Source organism: Lemur catta, chromosome 26 (genome assembly GCF_020740605.2).
Source record: "Lemur catta isolate mLemCat1 chromosome 26, mLemCat1.pri, whole genome shotgun sequence".
In the NCBI taxonomy this organism is placed as follows: domain Eukaryota; kingdom Metazoa; phylum Chordata; class Mammalia; order Primates; family Lemuridae; genus Lemur; species Lemur catta.
In genome coordinates, this window is record NC_059153.1 from 2,507,996 (window position 1) to 2,530,567 (window position 22,572).

Consider the following 22,572-nt stretch of genomic DNA (forward strand, 5'->3'; position numbering starts at 1 on the left):
TCTCTGCTGCCCTTTCCGAACACGGCGCAAACACAACGAAACGATCGAGTCTTAACTCGGTGGCTAAGTAGCTGTGTGACCTCGAGGGAGCCTTCACCTTTCCTGCCAAGGGAACAGGGGCTTCGGCCAGATGGCCTCCAATTATCAGAATAATTTATGACTTAATGTCACAGCTCATTAGCATCCTCGCTGCCACATATCTAACCTCAGATCTGACCCGTGTGACAAGAGCATCTTAAAGGGAGTCGAGCGACCTGCAGAGACGAGCCCGGCGTTCGTCGCCGCCGGGTGGTCGCCCAATTAGCCATCAGGAAACGACCTCGCTGTCCTGGTCTCTCGAACGGTGCAAGTCACGCTCGGCTCTCGGGGCTGTTTGCGGACCGGGCTAGGTCGATCGTGTCGATGCGCTTTGTCGCCTGCACGGCTGGAGACACTGGAAATGCAATCGGTTTTAAAGCAGATGTTGGCAACCCCGCGTGGACATCTCCGCGGCGCAGGTGACAGGCTGCGTCCCGCTGCCCGGCCTTGGGGACGCGCCGGGTGACAATGGAGAAAACTGGGGTCTTGGGAGCTCCGGGGAGCGCCAACCTCTGAATTTTTAGAAGAAAATTAAGTGTAGCAAAAAGAAAATGGAAAGGAGGAGCAAAGGCCAAGCCGGGGACCGGCGGGCTGGTGGCCCAGCGGGTGGCGAAGGGGCGGCGGGTCCGGGACTCGCCGCGGGCGCCGGGCGGGGTGGGGGAGGGGCTTGGCCGAGGGCGCAGCGGGGCGAGACTTAAAAGGGAGGCGACCCCGGCTGGCCGATGTCGCCGGTGACCTCGGACGCCAGCGCGGGGAGCCCCGGGAGGGCGAGGGTCGTGCGCCGGCCGGACAGCGGGTCCCCGCGGGGTGCCCGGGACCTGCCACCATGTGCCAGCTGTACAGCAAGCGCGACACCCTGGCGCTCCGGGGGAAGCACATCGGGTAAGGGCTCCGGCCGGGGACACGCGCGGGGAGGACGACACGGGGCGCGGACAGGGGACACGCGCGGGGAGGGGGACACGGGGCGCGGACAGGGGACACGCGCGGGGCGGGCGACACGGGGCGCGGACAGGGGACACGCGCGGGGAGGGGGACGCGGGGCGCGGACAGGGGACACGCGCGGGGCGGGCGACACGGGGCGCGGACAGGGGACACGCGCGGGGAGGGGGACACGGGGCGCGGACAGGGGACACGCGCGGGGAGGGGGACACGGGGCTCCGGCCGGGGACACGCGCGGGGAGGGGGACACGGGGCGCGGACAGGGGACACGCGCGGGGAGGGGGACACGGGGCGCGGACAGGGGACACGCGCGGGGAGGGGGACACGGGGCGCGGACAGGGGACACGCGCGGGGAGGACGACACGGGGCGCGGACAGGGGACACGCGCGGGGAGGGGGACACGGGGCGCGGACAGGGGACACGCGCGGGGCGGGCGACACGGGGCGCGGACAGGGGACACGCGCGGGCGGGCCGGGCGCTGGGGGGACACGGGTGGCTCCTCGCCGCCGCCACCCCCCCCAAGTCCAGGGTGTTTGCAAACTGCCAGCTCGGGATAGTTTTCGTGCCGCTGCGACAACTACTAGCGCTGGCGACTAAGCCGTAAAGGGTTAACCCAGCGGGGAGGCAAACCTGGAACCACCTTCTAGAAAAGCTGAAACTTCCCTCGGATGCCACCACCCCGTCCCCAGCGGGGTCCCCGCGCTTGGGTCTAGAAATGCGGGTTCTCCCGGGTCTGGCCCCAGGGCTGCCCGTGTCGCTGACGATGTGACAACCAGACGACACTGACCTGCCCCCCCCACCTCGCTGGGTGTCACATTACCTGTGCGACCCCCGTGGAGTCGCTTTAATTTCCTCTTGTAGCAAAGTAGGAGGAAGGTTCTGCTTCGCAGGGCTGAGCAGAGGGGATGAACAAGGGTGTTAGTGTCTTGGATCTGGCTTTTGCAAAGGGACATGAAAAAAATAAGTAAATGATGACGGTGGCTGTCAGCGACCCCTCACCCTGCAAAGTCACCTGCCTGCGACGTTAATCTGCAATTAACAGAGAACTGGGCAACGCGGGAAAGAAAAGCACTAATATCCTCTTTCCTTAAATGCTGGACACCTTCCCTCACTGAGGTCCCTGCCCTCACCCAGGGAAGTTTCTAGATGTTTAGGGGCCTTGTCGGATTCTCGCAAGCCTAAGTGGGGGCACAATGGTCAGATTCCTCCCACATTAGCAGATGATCACCCCCACTTTTTCTGATCACTCACTCTATTAGTGTTTGGGCCCATGTAGTTAGTTAGAGTCCAGTGAAGACCCAATGGTTTCCAACAGAGCTGAACAAACTCAGGACAAGCAGGAATATGGCCAGGCACGGGCTGGAAGGTGGAGAATTTTGCCTGAGGTCAGACTGGCCAGGGCGAAGCGTGTTGAAAAGGCCAGGTGAGGTCTGCGGCTCTCAGCTCACCTTCCTGCCAAGGGTTGTCTTTGGGGTTTAACTTGTGGGTATAAAGTAACAGCTGATTTTGAGCCAATGTGAAGTTCTTACTGAATATTATTTTCATTTTAGCTGGTGATATTCAAAAATAGCAGCGGTGTGTAACACAACCCGAAGCAATTTGAAAATTGGAAAGCACCTACTGCTCACAATAGTCAAAATAATTTCTAAACAGTTAGATGTTGATTTAATATTTTAAGTGTCTGGTTACCACCGGAACTGCCTTCAGTGTGTGTGTGGGGTTGTGTATATGCAAGATCACCAGAATAAATGTGTGTGTGTGTGTGTGTGTGCATATGTATTTATATTCAACTTTAGTTCATAAATGACCATAAAACCGAGACCAGATACTTGCGATGTTTCTGTTGCTAAAATTTATACTCCCTTCATTCAAATAACTGAAAATATGGGTGACTTTTTATTCTCAAAAGAATGCAGGAAGGGGTCAGAAGAATAATTGAATTTCACTGTTTAAGAATGGAAAACAGGACAGTTTGACAGGACCAAGTACCGGTCAAAATACATAGAAATGGAAATGATCTTTAAAATCTTCATTGTATTTAACTCTAAGTTATTTGTATTTAGATTTTAGTGCTATTTATTTCTTTATAAATTAGATAAGAGGGAGAGAGACACAGAGAGAGAGACCTTGGGCTGTGATAACACAGCCTGCTTTCAAATCCTGATTTTTCTCACTTATTGGCTGTGTGGCCTTGAGCAAGTTTCTTAACTTCTCTGTGCCTTGGTCTCCTCCCCTATAAAAATGAGAATGATCATAACCCCTAGTTCATAGGATTGTTGAGAGGATTAAATGAGATAATATTTATAAAATGCGTAACAGTTTCTGACACACAGTAAGACCCCCCAAGAAAAGTTCGGTTATTTTTTTTTTTCCTGGTAGAACAAAATGTCCCAAAGGAAAACTGGCTATGGATCTGTGTGATTCGAGCTGTCAGAGATTTGATGCACAGGCCTCTGAGTAAGTTGTCACATCACGGTGAACTTCCTAACAAGCCCAAGAAACGTGAGCAATGTCACGAAGGAGGGGTTAAGGTAGAAGGTTCCAGGCTCCTAGGAAATGGATGTCACGCAGGTTGTGTTTTCCCTGTCTTTTTTGTGACCATAATTTTCCACTGATGGTGACCTTCCCGGAGAAGGAAAAATAGTGAGATGTCCCACCAGACCAAAATGTTTCCTTGGATTCTTTCTAGGCCCTCGTGCAAAGTTTTCTTTGCTGCGGATCCCATGAAAATCGTGCGAGCCCAGGGCCAGTACATGTTCGACGAGCAAGGTGAACGCTATGTGGATTGCATCAACAACGTGGCCCATGGTAACTGTCCTGTCCCTGTGGCGCTTTGAGGACAATGTTTATGCAAAGAGGCAGACTTGGAACAGTTAATATTTGTCTCGGGAGCTGCATTGGCTGCAGTGTCTTTCCCGAGGGGGACAGCAGTCCTAGCAGGCCAAAGTTGCAGCAAAATGTGTAAGAGAAAGGAACTCAACTATTTTTGTTTTTCTTGCTTCCTAATTCCCCTGCCCTCCCAGGCACTTAGCATTGCAACTAATTTCTTGGGCTTTTGTCTCCAATTTTAGTGGGACATTGTCACCCGGAAGTGGTCAGAGCTGCCCTGAGACAGATGGAAGTGCTGAATACGAATTCTAGATTCCTCCACGACAACATTGTTGAGTATGCCAAGCGCCTTTCGGCGACCCTGCCGGAGAAACTCTCCGTTTGTTATTTTACAAATTCGGGGTATGTTTGCAGCTTTCCTACCCATCCCGGTTTCTACTAAACTGTCTGCTCTCTTGCAAACCTTTCCTTTCCATTCGTGCTGGGGCGTAGATGTCTAAAAAGGCTTGAGATCCTTGGCCGTCCGCTCAGTGTGGACACATCAGGGGCCTTTCTGTTTCCTCGGCCTCGTTGCATGACTCTGAACCTAACTGGTCAATGACAGCCACCTCCTCGGGGTTGGAGTAAGTAGTAGCTGAGGAATCCGTAGGCCGAGACAGTTCTCTCAAAGCATGCACGAGGAATTCCAGCAAAGAAGTAACTACTGAGCAAGCTAAAACGTTTTTTAAGATTTTTAGGCCGGGCGCGGTGGCTCACGCCTGTAATCCTGGCTCTGGGAGGCCGAGGCGGGTGGATCGCTCGAGGTCAGGAGTTCGAGACCAGCCTGAGCAAGAGTGAGACCCCGTCTCTACTAAAAATAGAAAGAAATTATCTGGCCAACTAAAAAATATATATACAAAAAAATTAGCCGGGCATGGTGGCCCATGCCTGTAGTCCCAGCTACTCGGGAGGCTGAGGCAGGAGGATCGCTTGAGCCCAGGAGTTGGAGGTTGCTGTGAGCTGGGCTGATGCCACGGCACTCTAGCCCAGGTGACAGAGCGAGACTGTCTCAAAAAATAAAAAGAAGAAGATATCTTAGAATCTAACTTGTTGTTGTTATCAGGCATTATTGCCATTAATAAATGAAGGATAATATTTGACTTCCATTCCTAACGAATTCTATACTGGCAAAGAGAAATTCATTGCAAACAACACTGTCCACAGAGACTGGACATGACAGCACATCGAGGACAGAGAATTATAGTCTTGAAGTTAAACAGGCTTCAGTCTGAATCCCGGCTCTACTTCTCACGAGCTGGAAGACTGCATTCTGGTTCCTTCACCTCTCTGGGGCTGTTTCCTCGTCCTTAAAGGGGAGATGGCAGTGCTCGTCTTGCACAGTTGTTATGAGACTGAACGTAACACTCAGCCTAGTGTCCGGCAGAGAGTGAATATTACAACAATGATTATTTTCTTCCTCTGTGTCTGGATTGTATGTTTAGACTCTGAACCAGGATGAAAAACGAGGATCCTCACTTTAGAGATAAGGAAAAGAGTGAAATAGTGGGTCAATACAGCATAGTTAGGTGGGCCAGCCGATGGTCCCCAGGCTGTCCCTACGCCTTGTGCTTAGATCAGCCTTAACTCGGCTCATCCTGGTGTCCTCAAAGCTGCTCATCCGCTGACGTGACTGAACCGGGCTGACGTTTGCGGTGGGCACTACGCCTTCATTTTTATTCGCTTTCTCCTGTGCAGCTCAGTCTTGACCGCAAGCACCTGGGGACCTTGTATGGCAAGGGCACGGTGGGGTCGCGGGGTGGGCGAGATCGAAGGGGAAGGAGAGGCCTCCAACTGACTCCTTTATGCCTTTCAGAATAAATGTAATCTCACAACTTTGGTAATTAACATTTTAAGATATTTTAAAAAGCAATGACATCACATTGTCCCCTGTCTTGTTATCTCGACAGATCCGAAGCTAATGACTTAGCCCTGCACCTGGCCCGGCAGTTCAAAGGCCACCAAGACGTGATCACTCTGGAGCAGTAAGTCTGGGACACGAGGTCCCCCTCGCCAACCTCGGGTGCAGAGGGTGGAATTAGATACGTCCCCCGTTTTGTGTCCTTCTGCAGGCTCTGTCACCCTGTGCCATGGTCAATGTGTTCGTCTTCTAGTGTTGCTGTGTTTGTTATCACACACTTAATTAAGGGTTTGAACAATGCAAGTTTATTCCCTTACATCTCTGTAGCTCAGAAATCCCAACTAGTCTCACTGAGCTGAAATTAAGGCATCAACAGGGCTGCACTTGTGGGGGGTCCCTCGCCTTTTCCCTGGGCCCCCTGCCTTCCTTGGCTCTTGATTCCTTCCTATCTCTTCACGCTCAGCCTCTGCTTCCGTCCTCACCCTTCTCTGTCTCTGACCCCTGCCACCTTCTTGCACTTGACCTTGAACCCACCCGGATGGTCCAGGGCTCTCTCCGCCTCCAACTGCTTGATTTAATCGTATCTGCAGAGCCAGCTTTGCCACGGCACGTGACATGTATTAGGACGTGGACATCCCCGAGGCGTCTCTTGTTCTCGTTTATTCTCATCCTCCCTCACCTACACACGACTATTCTAATATATTTAATGTATGTCTTTCTCCTCTTGGTTTGTTGTTGCTTTGTATCGTCTAGATCAGAGGATTGCAACATTGACTGCAATTGAATTCATCTGGGGAAAGAGTTTTTAAACGCCAACGCCAAGGCCCCACCCAGACCAATCAAGGGAGAATCTCTAGAGGTGGATTCCAGGAAATCCTAATTTTCTTTTAGATTCGCCAAGTGATTCTAACATGCAGGCAGAGTTGGGAATCATTCGGTTTAGGCCCTTTTCATTTGAGATATTTCAAATGTCTTTTCTCAATCTATCGTCTGTCTTTTAACTTACTGTTTGGTGTCCTTCGGTGGAAATCTTTGATTCTGATTAAATCAAATAGAGAAGATTTTTGTCTTTTAGTTTGTGTTTTCTGAGTTTTGTTAATCTCGCTCTTCCCACACCTGTCCCACCCCCCTGATCACAAGGATGTTTTGCATTTTCTTCCACTACCTTTATAATTACTCCTTGGAGTGAATCTACCTGGAGTCCATTTTGCTGCCATTTTTGTGTGGAAGTGTCTCTGAACTTTGTTCCAGTAGTATCTTTGTTCTTATTCTAATACCACGCTCATTTATTTCTATAGCTTGGTAGCATATCTTAATCAATGGTCAGGCAAGTTCTTCCTCTTTGCTTTATCCATTCATGGGCCTTTTATAATTTCCTTTCCAATCTCCCAGTTATATCTCCAGGCAAGAAACAGAAAAAGGAATATCATAGGCACTTGAATTTTCAGTGATTGAAAAAAACTTCATAGCCTTTTAATCATCCCTCAATCTGAGTTCTTGAAGAGACCTTCTGTTCCTTCCCACCTAGTATTTGCCCGATATTTGCAATTGGACGTTCTTTAGAAATCACCCCAAATAGAAACATGGGCTCATTCTATGATATAAAATTGTTTTTAAAACTTAATAGAATGCAACTATCAAATACATATAAAGAATGCATACATGTAAAGTTTTGCATGAAGATATAGAAAATAACTTTTCGTATTTAGACAATCTGATTTAGCAATATCATCTAAAGAAATCAGGTTTTTTCCCTACTAAAAGGAAATTGTCAATGAGGACGCATATTTGGCCCTTCGTGTTTTATTCCATGGATCAGAAGAATTGGACAAATTGTATGGCCAGTCTTGCCGTGAAAAATTAGTTCCCGTATGGTTATCTTGGAGAGATTTTGGTTACTGTGCTTTTTCTGTTCAGTGCTTACCACGGTCACCTATCATCCTTAATTGAGATCAGTCCATACAAATTTTGGAAGGGCAAAGATGTCAAGAAAGAATTTGTGCATGTGGTAAGTATCTTCGAATCTTAAAATCCGACTGTTAGTGCTGGAAGAATGCCTAGTGATCATCCAGCCCGATACTGTCATCGAAATGAAATCATGAAAAATAAACTAAGATCTGGAGCAGTTATGTGACTTGCTAGAGTCAAAGAGCTAGATAGTGACAGAATGGTTTGAAGTTCATTGATGAACATTATAATAGGCATATTAGTTTAGCAATAGAGTATGTTATTCAGAGCTATCATTTTGATTGTTTTGCTCTTTGATTATCAGTTGCTTTTAAGTAAACTAAAGAAACCAATCAAGTTGTTGAGACAGTGAAGTTCATTTGGTGTGTTTGTAATAACTGAGATCAGTAGAATTCCTTAAGAGAATTGTCAATACCTTCTTTGAATATTTTAAGATCTGCAGTCACTCTAAGGCACTTTTTAGTTTTCTGAATGATTACGATTTGTCATACAGTTGATAAGTGTTGGCTCATTTTAAATCAAGCACGGTTAGCACAATTTTCATTCATTGACATCTGCAAGTAGTATAATCACACCTGTTGCTTCAAATTTGCTATTTATGTGACTAGAGATACAGTCTTGATTTATTAGAGTCTGGGAGCAAATCCAAGCTCCTGTTCACAACTCAGAGACGTCAGTTCTTCACAGAATTCAGAAATGTTAAACAAAAACGAACAAAAGTAGCTAGAGTCACTTAAAATCCGTATGATCACCTCTCTAACAGGCCCTTGCGGGAAAATACCTTTTTTCAAAAAAAGTTTGTCAAAGAGGCAAATAATGAGAAACCGCATGATTTGATGTGTTCAGGCTCCCGTTCCAGATACTTACAGGGGAAAATACAGAGAAGACCACCCAGACCCAGCCAGTGCGTATGCGGAGGAAGTCAAGAAAATTATCGAAGAAGCTCATAACGGTGGAAGGAAGGTTTGTATTTGCAGCTTTGGAAACATTGTTAACACCATTTGTAAGATGGATCAAAACTGTTGGGATTCACCGGAGAGATGGCAAATGATTGGCTCTAACTTCCTTTTCTATTCTTCTCTGGTTACTTGGTTCGTATTTCAAAAAGTGCATTATTTACAGTCCTGCCTCTAGACTGTCTGCTTTTAGTTATCCTGGAAATACAATCGCTATGCCCATTCCAGAACTAGTGGCCTAATTCTGACCTCTTTGGGGTGTGCAGGGTCTAGTCCAGGGGGATAGAGGAAGAGAGAATTAGGAAAGGTGACAGCTCAGGGACAAACTATTCCAACTGAGAATGGCCCCAGGGCTTGATATATGGTAGCCATGGGGCCCCAAGACCAAAGGCAGATTTCCAGACCCACGAGGGACCCTGGGCGCTTCCCTTCAACCAACTCAACCTTCCTGAAGCCACAGAGCCTGGGGACGGTCTACACCGGCTAAGCCACCGCAGAAGCATACTCTTCCAATCTGGGCCTGGCCTTCTAAGACAGAACCAGAGTCCTCAGGAGCAGGAAAAACGGGTTTTTCATTTTCTTAGTCTTCAGCTTCATGCTCCATTCTCAGCCCATTTGGGGGTTACTTAAGTGGATTTTTAATGCAACTTGACCATACTTTGCCTTTAAACTGGCTTATGGCATAGATGGGGCATTAAAATAAAAATGAAGCCTTTGCTTTTTCCCAATGAATTCACATATTTTTGTCTTCATGTCTTCGTGACTGACTTCACATTTCTCAACTGTTTCTCATATTAGCACTGCAGAAAGCAGTGAGCAAATGTAATATGGGGACTTCTAAATATTAGATGTGCTGGCAAAGTTGGGGAGTTGTAGAGCAGAAACCTCTTGAGTCCAACGGCCTCATTTTACAACTAAGAAACTAAATAACTGAAAAGTGAAGGATTTGACCCAAAGTAATACAGTTACTGAGAACCTGAACTAGACCTTTGGTTCTCTTGATTTATCTCGTACTTTTTTTGCACTTTCTCTTCCTACTTCAGTGTGCTATTTCCTACTTTCTTAGCCCCTAGAACACTTCATCTGTAGGTCCTTTTGTTAATTGCCCACTGTTGAGTCAAGGCTGGATTAGGGCAAGACCTAGAAACAGCACCCTGATCCCTGATGACAGTGTGTGGCCACAAGTCTCCCTCCTGTCTCCTTGGTGCAAATTCCAGCCTCAAGCATGATTTCACCAAGCTGAGGAAAGAGGCGACACAGCGATGACTTTGCAACCTGGCTAATTTTTTAGAGGTTTATATCAAAGGCTGATTGAGACCTCAGTCTTATTCAGCTCATCCTAATGAAACCACTGCACTTAAACTAATGATGGAGAACTGGAAGTCACCCTCTCATCCCCTCTATTTCTCATGGTGGCCTGGAATTTTCCATAACTCACGTTCTAAATCCGTTGCTTTTCCAACGTAGACATCTTTTCCTTTCTGTTTAATCAAATGGCCCATTTGCCATTTGCAACGGGCCTATTCGTAGCCATTTTTTAAAATAACCTGCTCGATAAGAGATTCTCTTTCTCAGGGGATAGGAGGGGGGCCTAATGGACGTTGACCCCCGTCTTCTCTTGTATAGATCGCTGCCTTTATTGCTGAATCCATGCAGAGTTGTGGCGGACAAATTATCCCTCCAGCAGGCTACTTCCAGAAAGTGGCAGAGTATGTACTTGACTCGGGGGCATCCTTGGTCACACTGAGGGCAATGTGACAGTTCTGTAGGGCCACACTGGTGGCCGAAACACTGCAGTCCTTCCAGATTAGCTGGTAAATAGCCACACCTGAGTGCCTGCCATCCGGGACTCCCGGACGCTCTTCCAGCCTCTTCCAAGATCCAGCAAACAAAGGGTTTGCTCCTGGCCCAGCCGGGGCGTCTCAGGGCTTGGCTGCGGCTCCCAGCCTGGCCCGTCCTCTCTCGCTGGCTGGTGCACAAGACTTTGCAATTAGTAAACATCTGAAGGTGAACCCTGCTAAAAGCTAATTGTTCCAGTCTTCCTTTTCTTGCTTAAAATACTGCAATATGGCTTACTTTAAGCAGCACAAACTTGAACAATATGGGCTCTATGAAATCTAGAAATTACCTGATTATGTTGCAAAACCAATGATGTCTACACAGGGCTTGAAGCACTGAAAAGTTTCTAGCAACAACTAAAGCCTTCAGGTTAACAACACTTTTTTTGTCTTCGATAATCTGTATCTTTGGGGGTGGGTTTGGGGACTCTGAGTGACCTATAAAGGCATTAGAGTGCCTCTTTTGCTTTTCAGGTATGTGCACGGCGCAGGGGGTGTGTTTATAGCTGACGAAGTTCAGGTAGGCTTTGGCCGAGTTGGGAAACATTTCTGGAGCTTCCAGATGTACGGCGAAGACTTCGTTCCAGACATCGTCACTATGGGAAAACCAATGGGCAACGGCCACCCCATGGCGGGTGTGGTCACAACCAAGGAAATTGCAGAAGCCTTCGGCAGGTCTGGGATGGAGTATTTCAATACGGTAAATTCCGGTCTCCAACTTTTTAATGCTAAGAGAGAAAAATCATAATGCGTGTTCTTACACTTCTTGCAAATGCAGTAAAGAGCAAAGCTCAGTATTGCCAGCTAACCACGCCAGGATGCCTAGCCAAACTTTGACCTAACCAGATTTCATTCTGTCTAGCAAAATGCTCCTTGTATTTTCCCTTGTGTATCTTTCCCCTTCCTAAAATGGACTTCTTAATTTTTCCAATGATAAATGGTGGCCCTGCTAAACTCCAGAGGTTTGCGTACTTTCATTAAAGGTGTTATGATCTTTGTTTTGTATCATATTTAAGTTTCCAAAAGACTTTTAAAGCGTTCAGATGACTCCAGTGCTATAAATGTTGTATGGCTGCCATAAGAAATACTAAATTTTTATCTTTGGGAAATTTTAGTTGCTTGGTTTTACTCCCCAAAGTCATAAGCTGTAAGCCTGGAAAAAATTAATGTAGTTTGTGCAGTATGAAACAGGAATTGTTGCAGCTAAAAGTAAGATTCTCTTCTAAGGACATAAATTATTTGGAGAAAATGTCATTGCTTAGCTGTTTTCACCCAGCTCTTCAATGGCAGAAAGCCCATCTCCTCACTGAACCACACTCTGAAAATCTTAATTCCCAACTTAATGTCTTGTTTTTTATTTGGATAAGCCAATAAATTCCCTGGTACCTCTTCAGACAAGTTACGTAGCAGAAGTTGTGTTGCAGAAGATAATTTGGAATGAATTTTCACTCAATCCTGAATGAATGGAATTGTGCTGTATTCTAAATCTGAGAAACTAATATTATAAGGGAAAATTATATGGAAATTGTATCCTCAATATATAATGTCTCATGGATGAAGCAATACTGCTCATTCAACTGTTATGTTTTCTCATCTATCTTTTTTTCTGCAGTTTGGAGGAAATCCGGTATCTTGTGCTGTTGGTCTGGCTGTTCTGGATATAATTGAAAATGAAGGCCTTCAAGGGAATGCCACAAAAGTAGGGAATTATCTTACTGAGTTACTGAATAAGCAGAAGGCTAAACACCCTTTGATAGGAGATATTAGGTATGTTTATCATGAAGTTGTCATGTAGTTATTCATTCAAAATGAAAATAGTTACGATTTTATCTTATCTAGAAAAAAAACAGAAAACACACACACAAAAAAAACTCAAGAGAAATCAAAAATCATTTTTTACTCCAGAACCCAGGTATCACCACCGTTAGCATTTGGGTGAAAATCTTTCCCGACTTTTATACTTTTTCTCTGTTAATAAAGCTGGGATAATTTCAGCACCCAAAGATAAACAGAAGGAACTTAAAGTAACACTGAACGATCTATTGAAAATTATTTAAAATGCTATCCTGAAAAGCTGGACATTTTTCTTAGATGTATGTAAACATTTACTTTCGTTATCGTCCTAAGAAACTAAATAGCATGAAAGGGTTTTTAAGCCTTTTTTTTAAATAATTGAGAAGAAACTTGGATGACAAACACTAGAAACAACTGTGAATACTACCTTGGCATGGTGCATGGAAGTTTGAAATTAAACTGAAGTCTGGGGACAGCGGTCACTTTTTGTGGCAATGCAGTGTTTGCTAGAATGTGTGTCTTTCTCGACCTCCCGCAGGGGCGTTGGCCTTTTTATCGGAATTGACTTAGTGAAGGACCGTCAACAGAGGACCCCTGCCACGGCCGAAGCTCAGCACATCATCTACAAGTAAAGTCACCCCACGTCCACCTCTTCAGTCTCTCGGCTCCAAAGTGCCCACCCACTTGAAAGCTTGTTTTACTTCCTCCTGCCTCTCTGAAAAAGGAAAATCTAAGACACGTGCAATTTATAAATGTGGCCTTCTTGGATTGCAGAATGCTTAACCGCTCTGTGTTCAATCATTCTTAAATGATCTTAGTCACCATTTGAATGCGCTCACGTGTATCTTCTGCACCCATTAGGATGAAAGAAAAACGTGTGCTGCTCAGTGCCGACGGACCCCATAGAAATGTGCTTAAAATAAAACCACCTATGTGCTTCACTGAAGAAGATGCCGAGTTCATGGTGGACCAACTCGATGGGATTCTAACAGGTCAGTTCAGGGATGTTTAAGATGTTTCCTTTCTCATTCCCTCAAACTCCCCCTGGCCATGGAAATGAGGTAGGACAGAAATAAATGTATAACTTTCCATTTAGAACTAGAAAAAGCTGAAAAATAACCCCTATGTGGACTCTTAGTGAAACTGACATTTTCAGTTTGCAGTCATGTAACTCCTAAGATTTTACTGAAATAGTACACTGTTTAGTTTTTATAATTTATTTTTACTTTAGAATAGCTAGTATCTTTAAAACTACATGTCTGCATTGGACCGCATACCACAAATACTGCAGCGTGTAGTTATTTCAGCATTGTGCCATTAAAATACATGAAACATTTTGAATAAACATTATAGGCTATAGGTTAATAATTTTTTGCTATGGGCTGAATCACTCAATTTTGGTTTTAATTTTTTCCTTTGCTTTTTCTTTTTAAAATAATACGCCTGGGCTAAAAGCAATTTCAATAGCGATACGTTTTAAATCACATGACATTTACCTCTCTATTATTCTTCACTGAAGTCATTCATATAGATACCAAAAAGGTTTTTTTTCAAAGATATTCATGTTCTTCTGTCTTCTCCATTATATCTTCCTCGATTTAGTTTTAGAAGAAGCCCTGGGAGGCAAAACTGCAAGTGTGATTTCTGAGAACACTCCATGCAAAACAGAGGTAAGGGACGACTACTTTATTTGCAGAGGGGAAGTTTAAAACTTTGGGCATTTAAGGAAAAGGAATGCAAATTTTTTACAAACAATTGAACAAAACTGGGCTAAGCTCAGGTGTGCTTCCTGTTGCACTGTGGAGTGCACAATTAAATTTGCAAAGCACGTGTCCTATCGTTCGAGAAGAATAAAGCCAAAGGCTCATTCTTACAGGATCGTTGCTGTATGAAAAATGAAAACAGAAAGCCAACCCTCAGACCTGCAAGGAGGGCCTTCAGCATAGATGGTAGCAATGGCCCGAGCGCCTGCAGTTCCCAGTACAAGTGTCATCAGTTCCCAAGCGCCAGTTGGGTTCTGAAATGAACTTCATGCCAGCCTCGGGTGGCAGCGGGGGCCTGGGAACCCTCTGGCACCCAGTGGCCCAGTTCCTGCATTTGTTGTGCTCCCAGCCCGGGGCTTCTCCATTCTCTCCTCGCGCTGCCTGCGGTGTGAGAAACAGCACCTCGGGTTGGGGGACAGAAAGGCAAAACCTCCAGAGGCTTCGTTGCATAATTTGTTATTTGTTCGTGGCTTAGAGGCATAAAGGGACATTCAGTGCCCAGAGCCCGGCTGCACGTCCAGGCCAGTCAGCAAAGGCTTTCTCGCGATTGAAAAACATCGGGCTGTTTGAGTGGGAGCAAGTGCTCTGCCAACGGGGTGGCTTCTGGCTTCTGTGTCCTCCAGCGTCACCAATGACAGGAATCGGTTACTGTCTGAGGTTCCAGAGCAGCCTCTCGGGTCTAAGACAGAATCAGGACTGTAAGGACCAGTTCACCAAATGGTGAAAAGGATCTTGCAAAAAAAATCAGTGCAGGAAATGCCACTTTGGAGTTAGCAAAGTTGGCACGCATTTCCTTGACACCTTGGAGTCCCAGGTCTCATGTCGAGGTCGCATGTCAAGTGTCTGCTGCAGAGACTAACTAGGGGGCTAGGAAGGAAGAACCCGTGTTGTTTGGCTTTGCTTTTCTGTGGTTTTTTGTTGGCTGGGTGGTCTGGTGAATCCGTCCCACGGAGGCCGGCTGGTTTAGAGGTGGGGTTGGTGCCTGTCTTGCAGGTGCCGAGGGAAGCACAGCTGGAATTGCCCAGTGGCGGCACCGCTGACTCCAGAGAAAGTTCCAGCAAAAAGAGAAATGGCGCACGTGCAGACAAACATTCCCTGCTCAGTAAGAGGCTCAAGACGTGACCGGTTTGAAGCAAGATGCACGCCCGGAGTGAGCGGATGTGTCCCCATCTGTTAGCTCCATCGTGCTCCCTAACGCTAGGATTGTCACTCAGCTTAGATTTGCAAACAAAAAGGTCCATTAATGATAAGAATAAACCAAGTGATAGCCAAACCATGTCAGGATTATTAGCGCGGCCTCTGGCCTATTAATTTCCTACTGGAGATTTCTGAAGCTACTTAATTATTCTGCGAAATGCAAACTTGCAGATTCAAAATTAAGTCGGTAGTTTGGCTTCTCGTGTTCTAGTGTTTGAAAATTTCGAGAGCACAGTGCACTAGGGCAGCATGAAAGGAAAAAAAGGAAGAAAAAAAGAAATTAGAGAGTGAAGTATAATAGGTGCCTTAACTTTGGAGATTTAGTGCCCTAAAATATGAATTTTATAATGATCGCATATATAAAAGTATATTTATTGACTGTAATGAAATAAAAGATGATGTCAACAAAAATTTATCAGAGAGGTGTTTTCCCTTCGTTTGCAGAGACTATTAAGGGTGAGGGTGGTAGAAATCAAAGACATTCAGGAAAAATCACATACAGCAAATAGTAAAACACAAACCCGCATAATTTTCATTACAGTATATTGTTCTAACTGTTCTATTTATTGTTAGCTATTGTTGTTAATTTCTTACTGTGCCTAATTTATATTATAAATTAAACCTTATCATAGGTATATATCTATGTGTGTACATATATAGGAAAAAACATAGTATATATAGGGTTCCATAGTACATATAGGGTTCCATAGTATATATAGGGTTCGGTACTATGTGCAGTTTCAGGCATGCACTGGGGGGTCTTGGGATGTGGATAAGGGGGGGCTGCTGCATTGCACACGGCCCATGGTACAGTGTTTAGCACATGATAGATAATTTAAAAATGATCTCCTTCTCCCTCCCCCCCAAAATCTCTAGCAGGATTAGAGCCAGAGGAGAGAGGACAACCTCCACGGGAGTTACGCATCCAGGGCTCCTCTGCGTGCAGCCTTGGATTTACGCTCTGTCCTATACGAAAGCGGTGTTGGCTGGACAGGGGGGTCATCTCCGGATCTTTCTGGAAGTGACGACATCTGTCAGTTTCGTCACCTTAGGTGTAGGGCAAAGGGAAGCCCGTTCGATAATGCTTATCTCTAAACCAGCCTCCCGCGAGAGTCACCAATTGGCAAAGGGCTTTCTCCCCACCCCTTTCACTCTGTCCCCGGGGTCTAGAGAGAGTGAACCCATGGCCTTTGACCCCTACTGGTAAGCACTGCTGGGTGGTAGCAAACGGTGGTAGAAATTTTTTTTGAGAATTCATCCTGATTTGAGATCCCTTTAACATAATGCCATGGAGCATCTCTGTATCTAAACAGATATGTTAAATATCTATCTATCTATCTATCAATCAATCAATCAAACGATATCTCCTTTGCAGATCTTGTGAGTTACGCACCAAGATTGATCCCTTAATAATGAAAACTAAATAATAGTTAAGATATCTTGAGTGAGTATTAAATCTTCCAGGCATTTCGGGTGTGTCATTTTGTGTAGCCCTCACATGGTAATAAGTATTATTTTTATCCTCTATCTTCCAGATAAGTCACTTGGGCCTTAGAGAGGTTATGACTTGCTTAACGTCCCCAAACTAGTAGGTTGTGGAGACATTTACCATGTATCTAAATTTGTGTAATGACAAGGTCTGGGTTGACGTGGCAGCTGTGCACACACAGTGGTGCGTACAAACCAGCTGATGATGCCACGCGCTCTCTTTCTACGATGGATGACGGTCCCCCCAATGGTATGTTCTCCAGCCTGCGTCACTTGTCTCAGGCCGCGGGCCACATTGTCAGAGAACTGACAGATAACCACGATGATCCCCTCTGATCGATGAGGATTAATTTTATCATGGTAAAACTGAGATGATGGAGGAGGAAGAGCCCACGCTTTATAACCCCAGTCATCACAAGTGCATTTGATAGCCAACTTGTTCCCCCATCCGAAGGAAATGGAATTGCCAACTGCACACAAAATCAGCTGCTGGTCGGGCCATAGAGGAATTGTCTGTGCGTCACAAGCAATGCCCGACCCAAAACCATTAAGATCCTGTGCTGCAAAATTTGGAATTGGAACAGAGGGTGGTTTGAGTGTCTTTGTTTAGCCAGAAATGGAACCCAGAAACTCAAAAAAGGAAGCTCTGAGGAAACAATACGCCTTGTGCCTGGAGGAGCAGGGAAACCATCGAGGGTGTGGTGGTTCTGCACCCCCAGCCCCACCTGGAGCTCCCTGCACCCCGGCCCTGGCGTCCTTGTCCCATCCTGTCCTCCTATTCGTTGGCATCCACGTTGGTCGGCCGGCTGATTTCTGTCCTCAACTAGTTTGAGTGGAAAGAAGCAGTGAGAAGGACAATTCTCCATCTTCCTAGCCAAGCCGAGAATAAGCAGAGCCCCCCGAGCTCGCCCGCAGGGTCTGTCTTGGCCGCAGCTCTTCATGCCCACCCGGGCGTCCCTTTTAAGCTCCACCTGTGTTCTTGGACGGTTGCTTCATGGCACCGTCTCCCCGGCGCCATCTTGCAGCCCTAGTCCCGGACTTAGCACTGGTGCCCAGTTGACAATACACAGGATGGACAGCAGAAACCTGTCACTTTTAGACAGAGCCCAGGAAAGAACAACATACGAAATGGCTAGACGTGGGCATGGCAGAACCGTGGGCTGTTTTCCAAAAAAGAACTAGAGGCTCGTGCGTGTTATTAGAGACAAAGAAAAGGTGGAATGAAGGGAATGGAGACAGATGCATATTGGAATCACCTGGGGAAGTTTTGTAATCATGAGGCCGCGGCCTCACCCCCCGAGATTCTGATGGGATTAGTCTGGGACCCCAGGATCGGGATTTTCTAAATGCCCCAACTCCTAAGCTAATTCTGATGAGCAGCCAAGGGTGAGGACCACCGAGGGAAAGCATTGTTGGCAGGAAGTTGGGCAGGTTTTAGGACAAAATAAAGGTGATAAGAATTATGGGTCTTGGGGTTTTTTTTTTGAGACAGAGTCTCACTCTGTTGCCCGGGCTAGAGTGCCGTGGCGTCAGCCTCGCTCACAGCAACCTCAGACTCCTGGGCTCAAGCGATCCTCCTGCCTCAGCCTCCCGAGTAGCTGGGACTACAGGCAAGCGCCACCATGCCCGGCTAATTTTTTCGATATATATTTTTAGTTGTCCAGCTAATTTCTTTCTATTTTTTTTTTAGTAGAGACGGGGTCTCGCTCTTGCTCAGGCTGGTCTTGAACTCCTGAGCTCAAGCGATCCTCCCGCCTCGGCCTCCCAGAGTGCTGGGGTGACAGGCGTGAGCCCCCGTGCCTGGCCCCACATCCAGTCTTCAAACAGGGTCACTTCCTCCCGAGCTAAGCCATGGTCTGGCCACACCTTGGACCTACATTAGGGTTGGCCAAAACAGTAACACCTAATGTTTGTTGACAGTTTCATCTGCATTGACTGCTTTGTTTCTGTTTTCATTCATTCGCAGGTATTTATTGAGCACCTATGGTGTGCCAAGTGCTGAGCACTGTTCTAGGAGCTGGGTAGGCAGCTATGAGTGAGTACACAGTGGTGAACAAGACAGAGGTCCCTGCCCTCGGGAGCTAACATTCTAGCAGAGGGGACAGACAAAAATCTGGATAAATAGACGGTATGTTAGCGGGTGACAAATGGGAACGGCGCTGTTCGCATCGGATGGGGAGGGTGGGGGCTAAATCAGAGATCTGAGGGGACGTTGCCTAGATCACTAGGTGCGTAGACCTCAGGCACGAAGAGTGAGGCACTAGGGGGACTAGAGGGGACCTCGGTGACAGAGTAGGGGCCTCACGTGTGCCAGGAGAGGGGCCGTTGGACACTGCTAGGCTCGCAGAGCCTCCACATTGAGTTTGCGTGTGCCCAGCTGGGGACATCCAGGTGAGGCTCTCAGTAGCGTTTCTTGTCACTCAAGGAGGAGGGGAGGAGGGCAGGGAGGTGACAGGACAGCTCACTAGGGATTTGGTGGCTGCGGCAAGAACTCTGACTCTTACCCAGCGTGGGGTGCAGCCGGGGCAGGGCTCTGAGCCAGGAGGGCCCTGACCTGACTCAGGTGTCCCCAGGCTCCCTCTGGCTGCGGGTGGGGACAGAGTGTGGGGGAAGGGACGGGGGCTGCTGGGATGTCCAGGAGGGAGGGGACAGAGGCTGGGCCAGGGTTGGGGGCCGTGGGGCGGGGAGAAGAGTTTAGATTCTGCAGGTGAAGCCAGTAAGATGTGCTGACAGGCTGGAGTGGGGACGACGGAAAAAGCGAGGTTAAGTTTGACCCTGGGGTGTTTGGCCTTAGTCACTGGAGGGACAGAGGTGCCACTGACCTAGGCGGGGAGGACGGGAGGAAGCCGGGCCGGGAGGAAGGTCAGGAGCTCAGTTTAGGACGCGTAAACCCTGAAACACCTCTGAGACCCTCCACTGTCCCCCATGAAGATGGCAAACAGCATGCAGGGTGCAGGGGCCCGGCGTCAGGGGAGGTGTCCGGGATGAAGACAGAAATTTGAGTGTCGACAGCCTACAGAGGGGACTTGGCTGTATGTGTGGGAGATGTACCCCACGGCTGCGGTCCCCAACGCCCGGGCCGTGGACTGGTACCAGCGTGTGGCCTGTTAGGAACGAGGCTGCACAGCGGGAGGTGAGTGGCAGGTGACCAAGCGAGGCTTCATCTGTATCTATAGCCGCTCCCCGTGAACCCTACTGTCAACTGTGCACACGAGGGATCCTGGTTGTGGCTCCTTATGCGAATCTAATGCCTGGTGATCTGAGCAGGACCTGAGACGGTGACACTAGCCCTGGGGAGCAGCTGCAAACACAGATGATCACTAGCAGAGAGGTTTGACGGCACGACAACTGTCACACATTGGGATCATCCCCAAACCACCCCTCAACCCCCCCGGCCGTGGAAAAAATCGTCTGCTGTGAATCTGGTCCCTGGTGCCAAAACGGTTGGGGACCGCTGCCCGGTGGTATGAGTGGCTCAGAGAGGAGAACCAGGACCTAGGACTTGGGGCTGGCCGGGGCTAAGAGGCCAGAGGGACAGAACTAGACGACAACATGATTAAACTGGCAGTGGGTGACAGGAGAAAGTGCAAGTCGTTTTAAGAGCAGGTGACTGGAAGCCCCTCACCTAGTCTGGGGGGTGGGGTGGGGGGTGAAGGCAGGGAGGGCTTCCTGGAAGTGACACCTGAGCTGGCATCAAAGCCTGAGCAGCTGCACAACCAACAACAACAGAAAAACCAGGTAAGAGGAGAGTTGCGGGCTCAGCCCATGCGAAGGCCTTGCAGAGACCGGAGGGGACTCTGGGGACAAGGGGATCCTGGTGAGTCATCAGCAAAAGACCTGTCCTCAGCCAAGCCCAGAGCAGACCTGGTCCTGCCACCCGCTGTGACCCTGCCTTTCAGAATCTGCATTTTCTCTGTTAAATCCCCCCGCGTAGACGCGGCTTGTGTCGCCGGCCTGTCCCCGGCGTGCGACAGTCTTGTCCGCTGGGATCTTGCTGTCAGAGCCATTAATTAGCACATTAATTAGGTGATTAGGGAGTCCGTGCGGAAGGAGGGGGTTGCAGCTGGGGTTGCTTGGCTGCGAAGTGGGGACAATAAGCAGCACGTGTCGCGCAGGCTGTCGCGGGGACAAGTGAGCCGACGCACGACGAGCGCCTGGGGGAGCGTGTGGCCGCCGGGTTTTGCCGGGGTTTCACCGGGGGACGCCCGGGGCTGCAGGCGGCTCCGGGCCGAGGGGACAGCGTGGACGCGGCCGAGGATGCCGGTGGCCGCCACTTCCGCGGCACTTGTCACCTAGCCCCGACGGGGGACCTCGGGACGCGGGCTCGGACGCCAGCCCGTGGCCAACTCTCCCTGTGTGCCCGGCTCTCTTGGGGCCCATCCAGGGGGGAAAACGATCCTGACGGCCCTAGTGGCCCCGCGACGCGGCCTCCACACGGCCGAATCCGGCCTCGGCTCGAGGCCTCAGGCGTCGCCGCGGACGCGGGCGCTTGTCCTCCGGCCTGTGCGCGACGCAACCCGGGGCCTCCAGGTGTCGCCTGTCGCCTCAAGGGCCGGGGAGGGGCCGCGTGCCGAGTCCCCTTTTTTTGAGCGGACCGGAAATCGCAACCTGGCAAGGACTCCGGGCGGAACCTCGCACTGCGACACCGGGTCGTCACCTCGGAGTTCCGGTTCCGGGCGCCTCCACCCAGGTAGGAGGGGGGCGGGGGAGACGCCACCGCGCTGGGACCCGGCGGGGCTCGAACCGGCGGGGCCAGGAGCGGCGGAGCCACTGCGCCTGCGCACCGCGCCCTGGCGGTCGGCGCGCGCACGCGCAGTCGCGACGCTGGCTCTGTATGGCGGCTGCATGGACTCCTCTAATCACCATGTCCTCGCCCTCATTCATTTTCCTTCTTAACACTTAACTCCCCGACATTATGCATTTATTCGTTCAGATATATCTGGGGTGTGTGTGTGTTCTGGAATGTGATCTCCAGGGGACCAGAATTTATGTTGTGCATGTTGCATTGCAGCATCCGGAAGAATACTTGATAATTAGTAGCAATTTTTAAATATACGTTGAATAAATAAATTTAATACCCCAGCAACCTATGACACGGGTACTGTGATCCCCCCTGATTCCAGGGGAGGGGAGGGAGTGCTTAAGTAAGCTGCCCCGTCTACACAGCAGGTAGGTGCAGAGTTGGCAAAACCCACTGCTGCAAGCCTGGCAGCGCCCTGCCCGGGTGCATTGGGAGGAAGGCCTTCCAGAAAGGAAGGAAGGGAGGGAAGGGAAAAAAGGAAGAAGAAAAGAAAGAGTAGAAAGGAAAAAGGAAGAAAGGAAGAAAGAAAAAAGAAAGAATTATTCTTCTTGGGGCCGGGCGCGGTGGCTCACGCCTGTCATCCCAGCACTCTGGGAGGCCGAGGAGGGAGGATCGCTTGAGGTCAGGAGTTCGAGACCAGCCTGAGCAAGAGCGAGACCCCGTCTCTACTAAAAATAGAAAGAAATTATATGGACAGCTAAAAATATATATATATAGAAAAATGAGCCGGGCATGGTGGCGCATGCCTGTAGTCCCTGCTACTCAGGAGGCTGAGGCAGGAGGATCGCTTGAGCCCAGGAGTTGGAGGTTGCTGTGAGCGAGGCTGACGCCACGACACTCACTCTAGCCCGGGTGACAAAGTGAGACTCTGTCTCAAAAAAAAAAAAAAAGAATTATTCTTCTTGGAACTAACATTATCCATGGTCACCAACCCCACAATTTTTACCCCCTGTTAGAAGGGGACATGGCCTGGCAAGCACTGTACCCCCAAAACATATCTGGCCAGAGGCCACTGACAGTCCCA

The 22,572-nt window shown here is 48.5% G+C and overlaps 1 protein-coding gene across 4 annotated transcripts; it reads left to right on the forward strand.

Moving 5' to 3' along the window:
- The first annotated feature begins 810 nt into the window (after positions 1 to 810).
- Positions 811 to 15,773, forward strand: ETNPPL (ethanolamine-phosphate phospho-lyase). Of its 4 annotated transcripts, none has more exons than XM_045537461.1 (13): positions 811 to 960; positions 3,707 to 3,825; positions 4,089 to 4,248; positions 5,793 to 5,867; positions 7,661 to 7,751; positions 8,558 to 8,674; positions 10,294 to 10,376; positions 10,980 to 11,205; positions 12,118 to 12,272; positions 12,838 to 12,927; positions 13,161 to 13,291; positions 13,902 to 13,969; positions 15,056 to 15,773. In XM_045537461.1, exons 1-13 carry the CDS (start codon positions 905 to 907, stop codon positions 15,182 to 15,184), a joined length of 1,500 nt encoding a protein of 499 aa, XP_045393417.1. In that variant the 5' UTR covers positions 811 to 904; the 3' UTR covers positions 15,185 to 15,773. The 4 variants fall into 4 exon arrangements, with proteins under 4 accessions (XP_045393417.1, XP_045393418.1, XP_045393419.1 ...); XM_045537462.1 differs by having other exon boundaries at positions 4,089 to 4,182; XM_045537463.1 differs by lacking the exon at positions 811 to 960 and adding an exon at positions 3,460 to 3,474 and having other exon boundaries at positions 15,056 to 15,772.
- The last annotated feature ends 6,799 nt before the right edge of the window (positions 15,774 to 22,572 follow it).

What these genes read in the sequence shown, in the direction of transcription:
- ETNPPL (XM_045537461.1), top strand. Translation starts at nt 905, where the DNA reads ATGTGCCAGCTGTACAGCAAGCGCGACACCCTGGCGCTCCGGGGGAAG. An exon ending in CTCCGGGGGAAGCACATCGG is followed by an intron (nt 961 to 3,706) that starts GTAAGGGCTCCG and finishes GATTCTTTCTAG; the next exon opens with GCCCTCGTGCAAAGTTTTCT. An exon ending in GCTCAGCACATCATCTACAA is followed by an intron (nt 12,928 to 13,160) that starts GTAAAGTCACCC and finishes TGCACCCATTAG; the next exon opens with GATGAAAGAAAAACGTGTGC.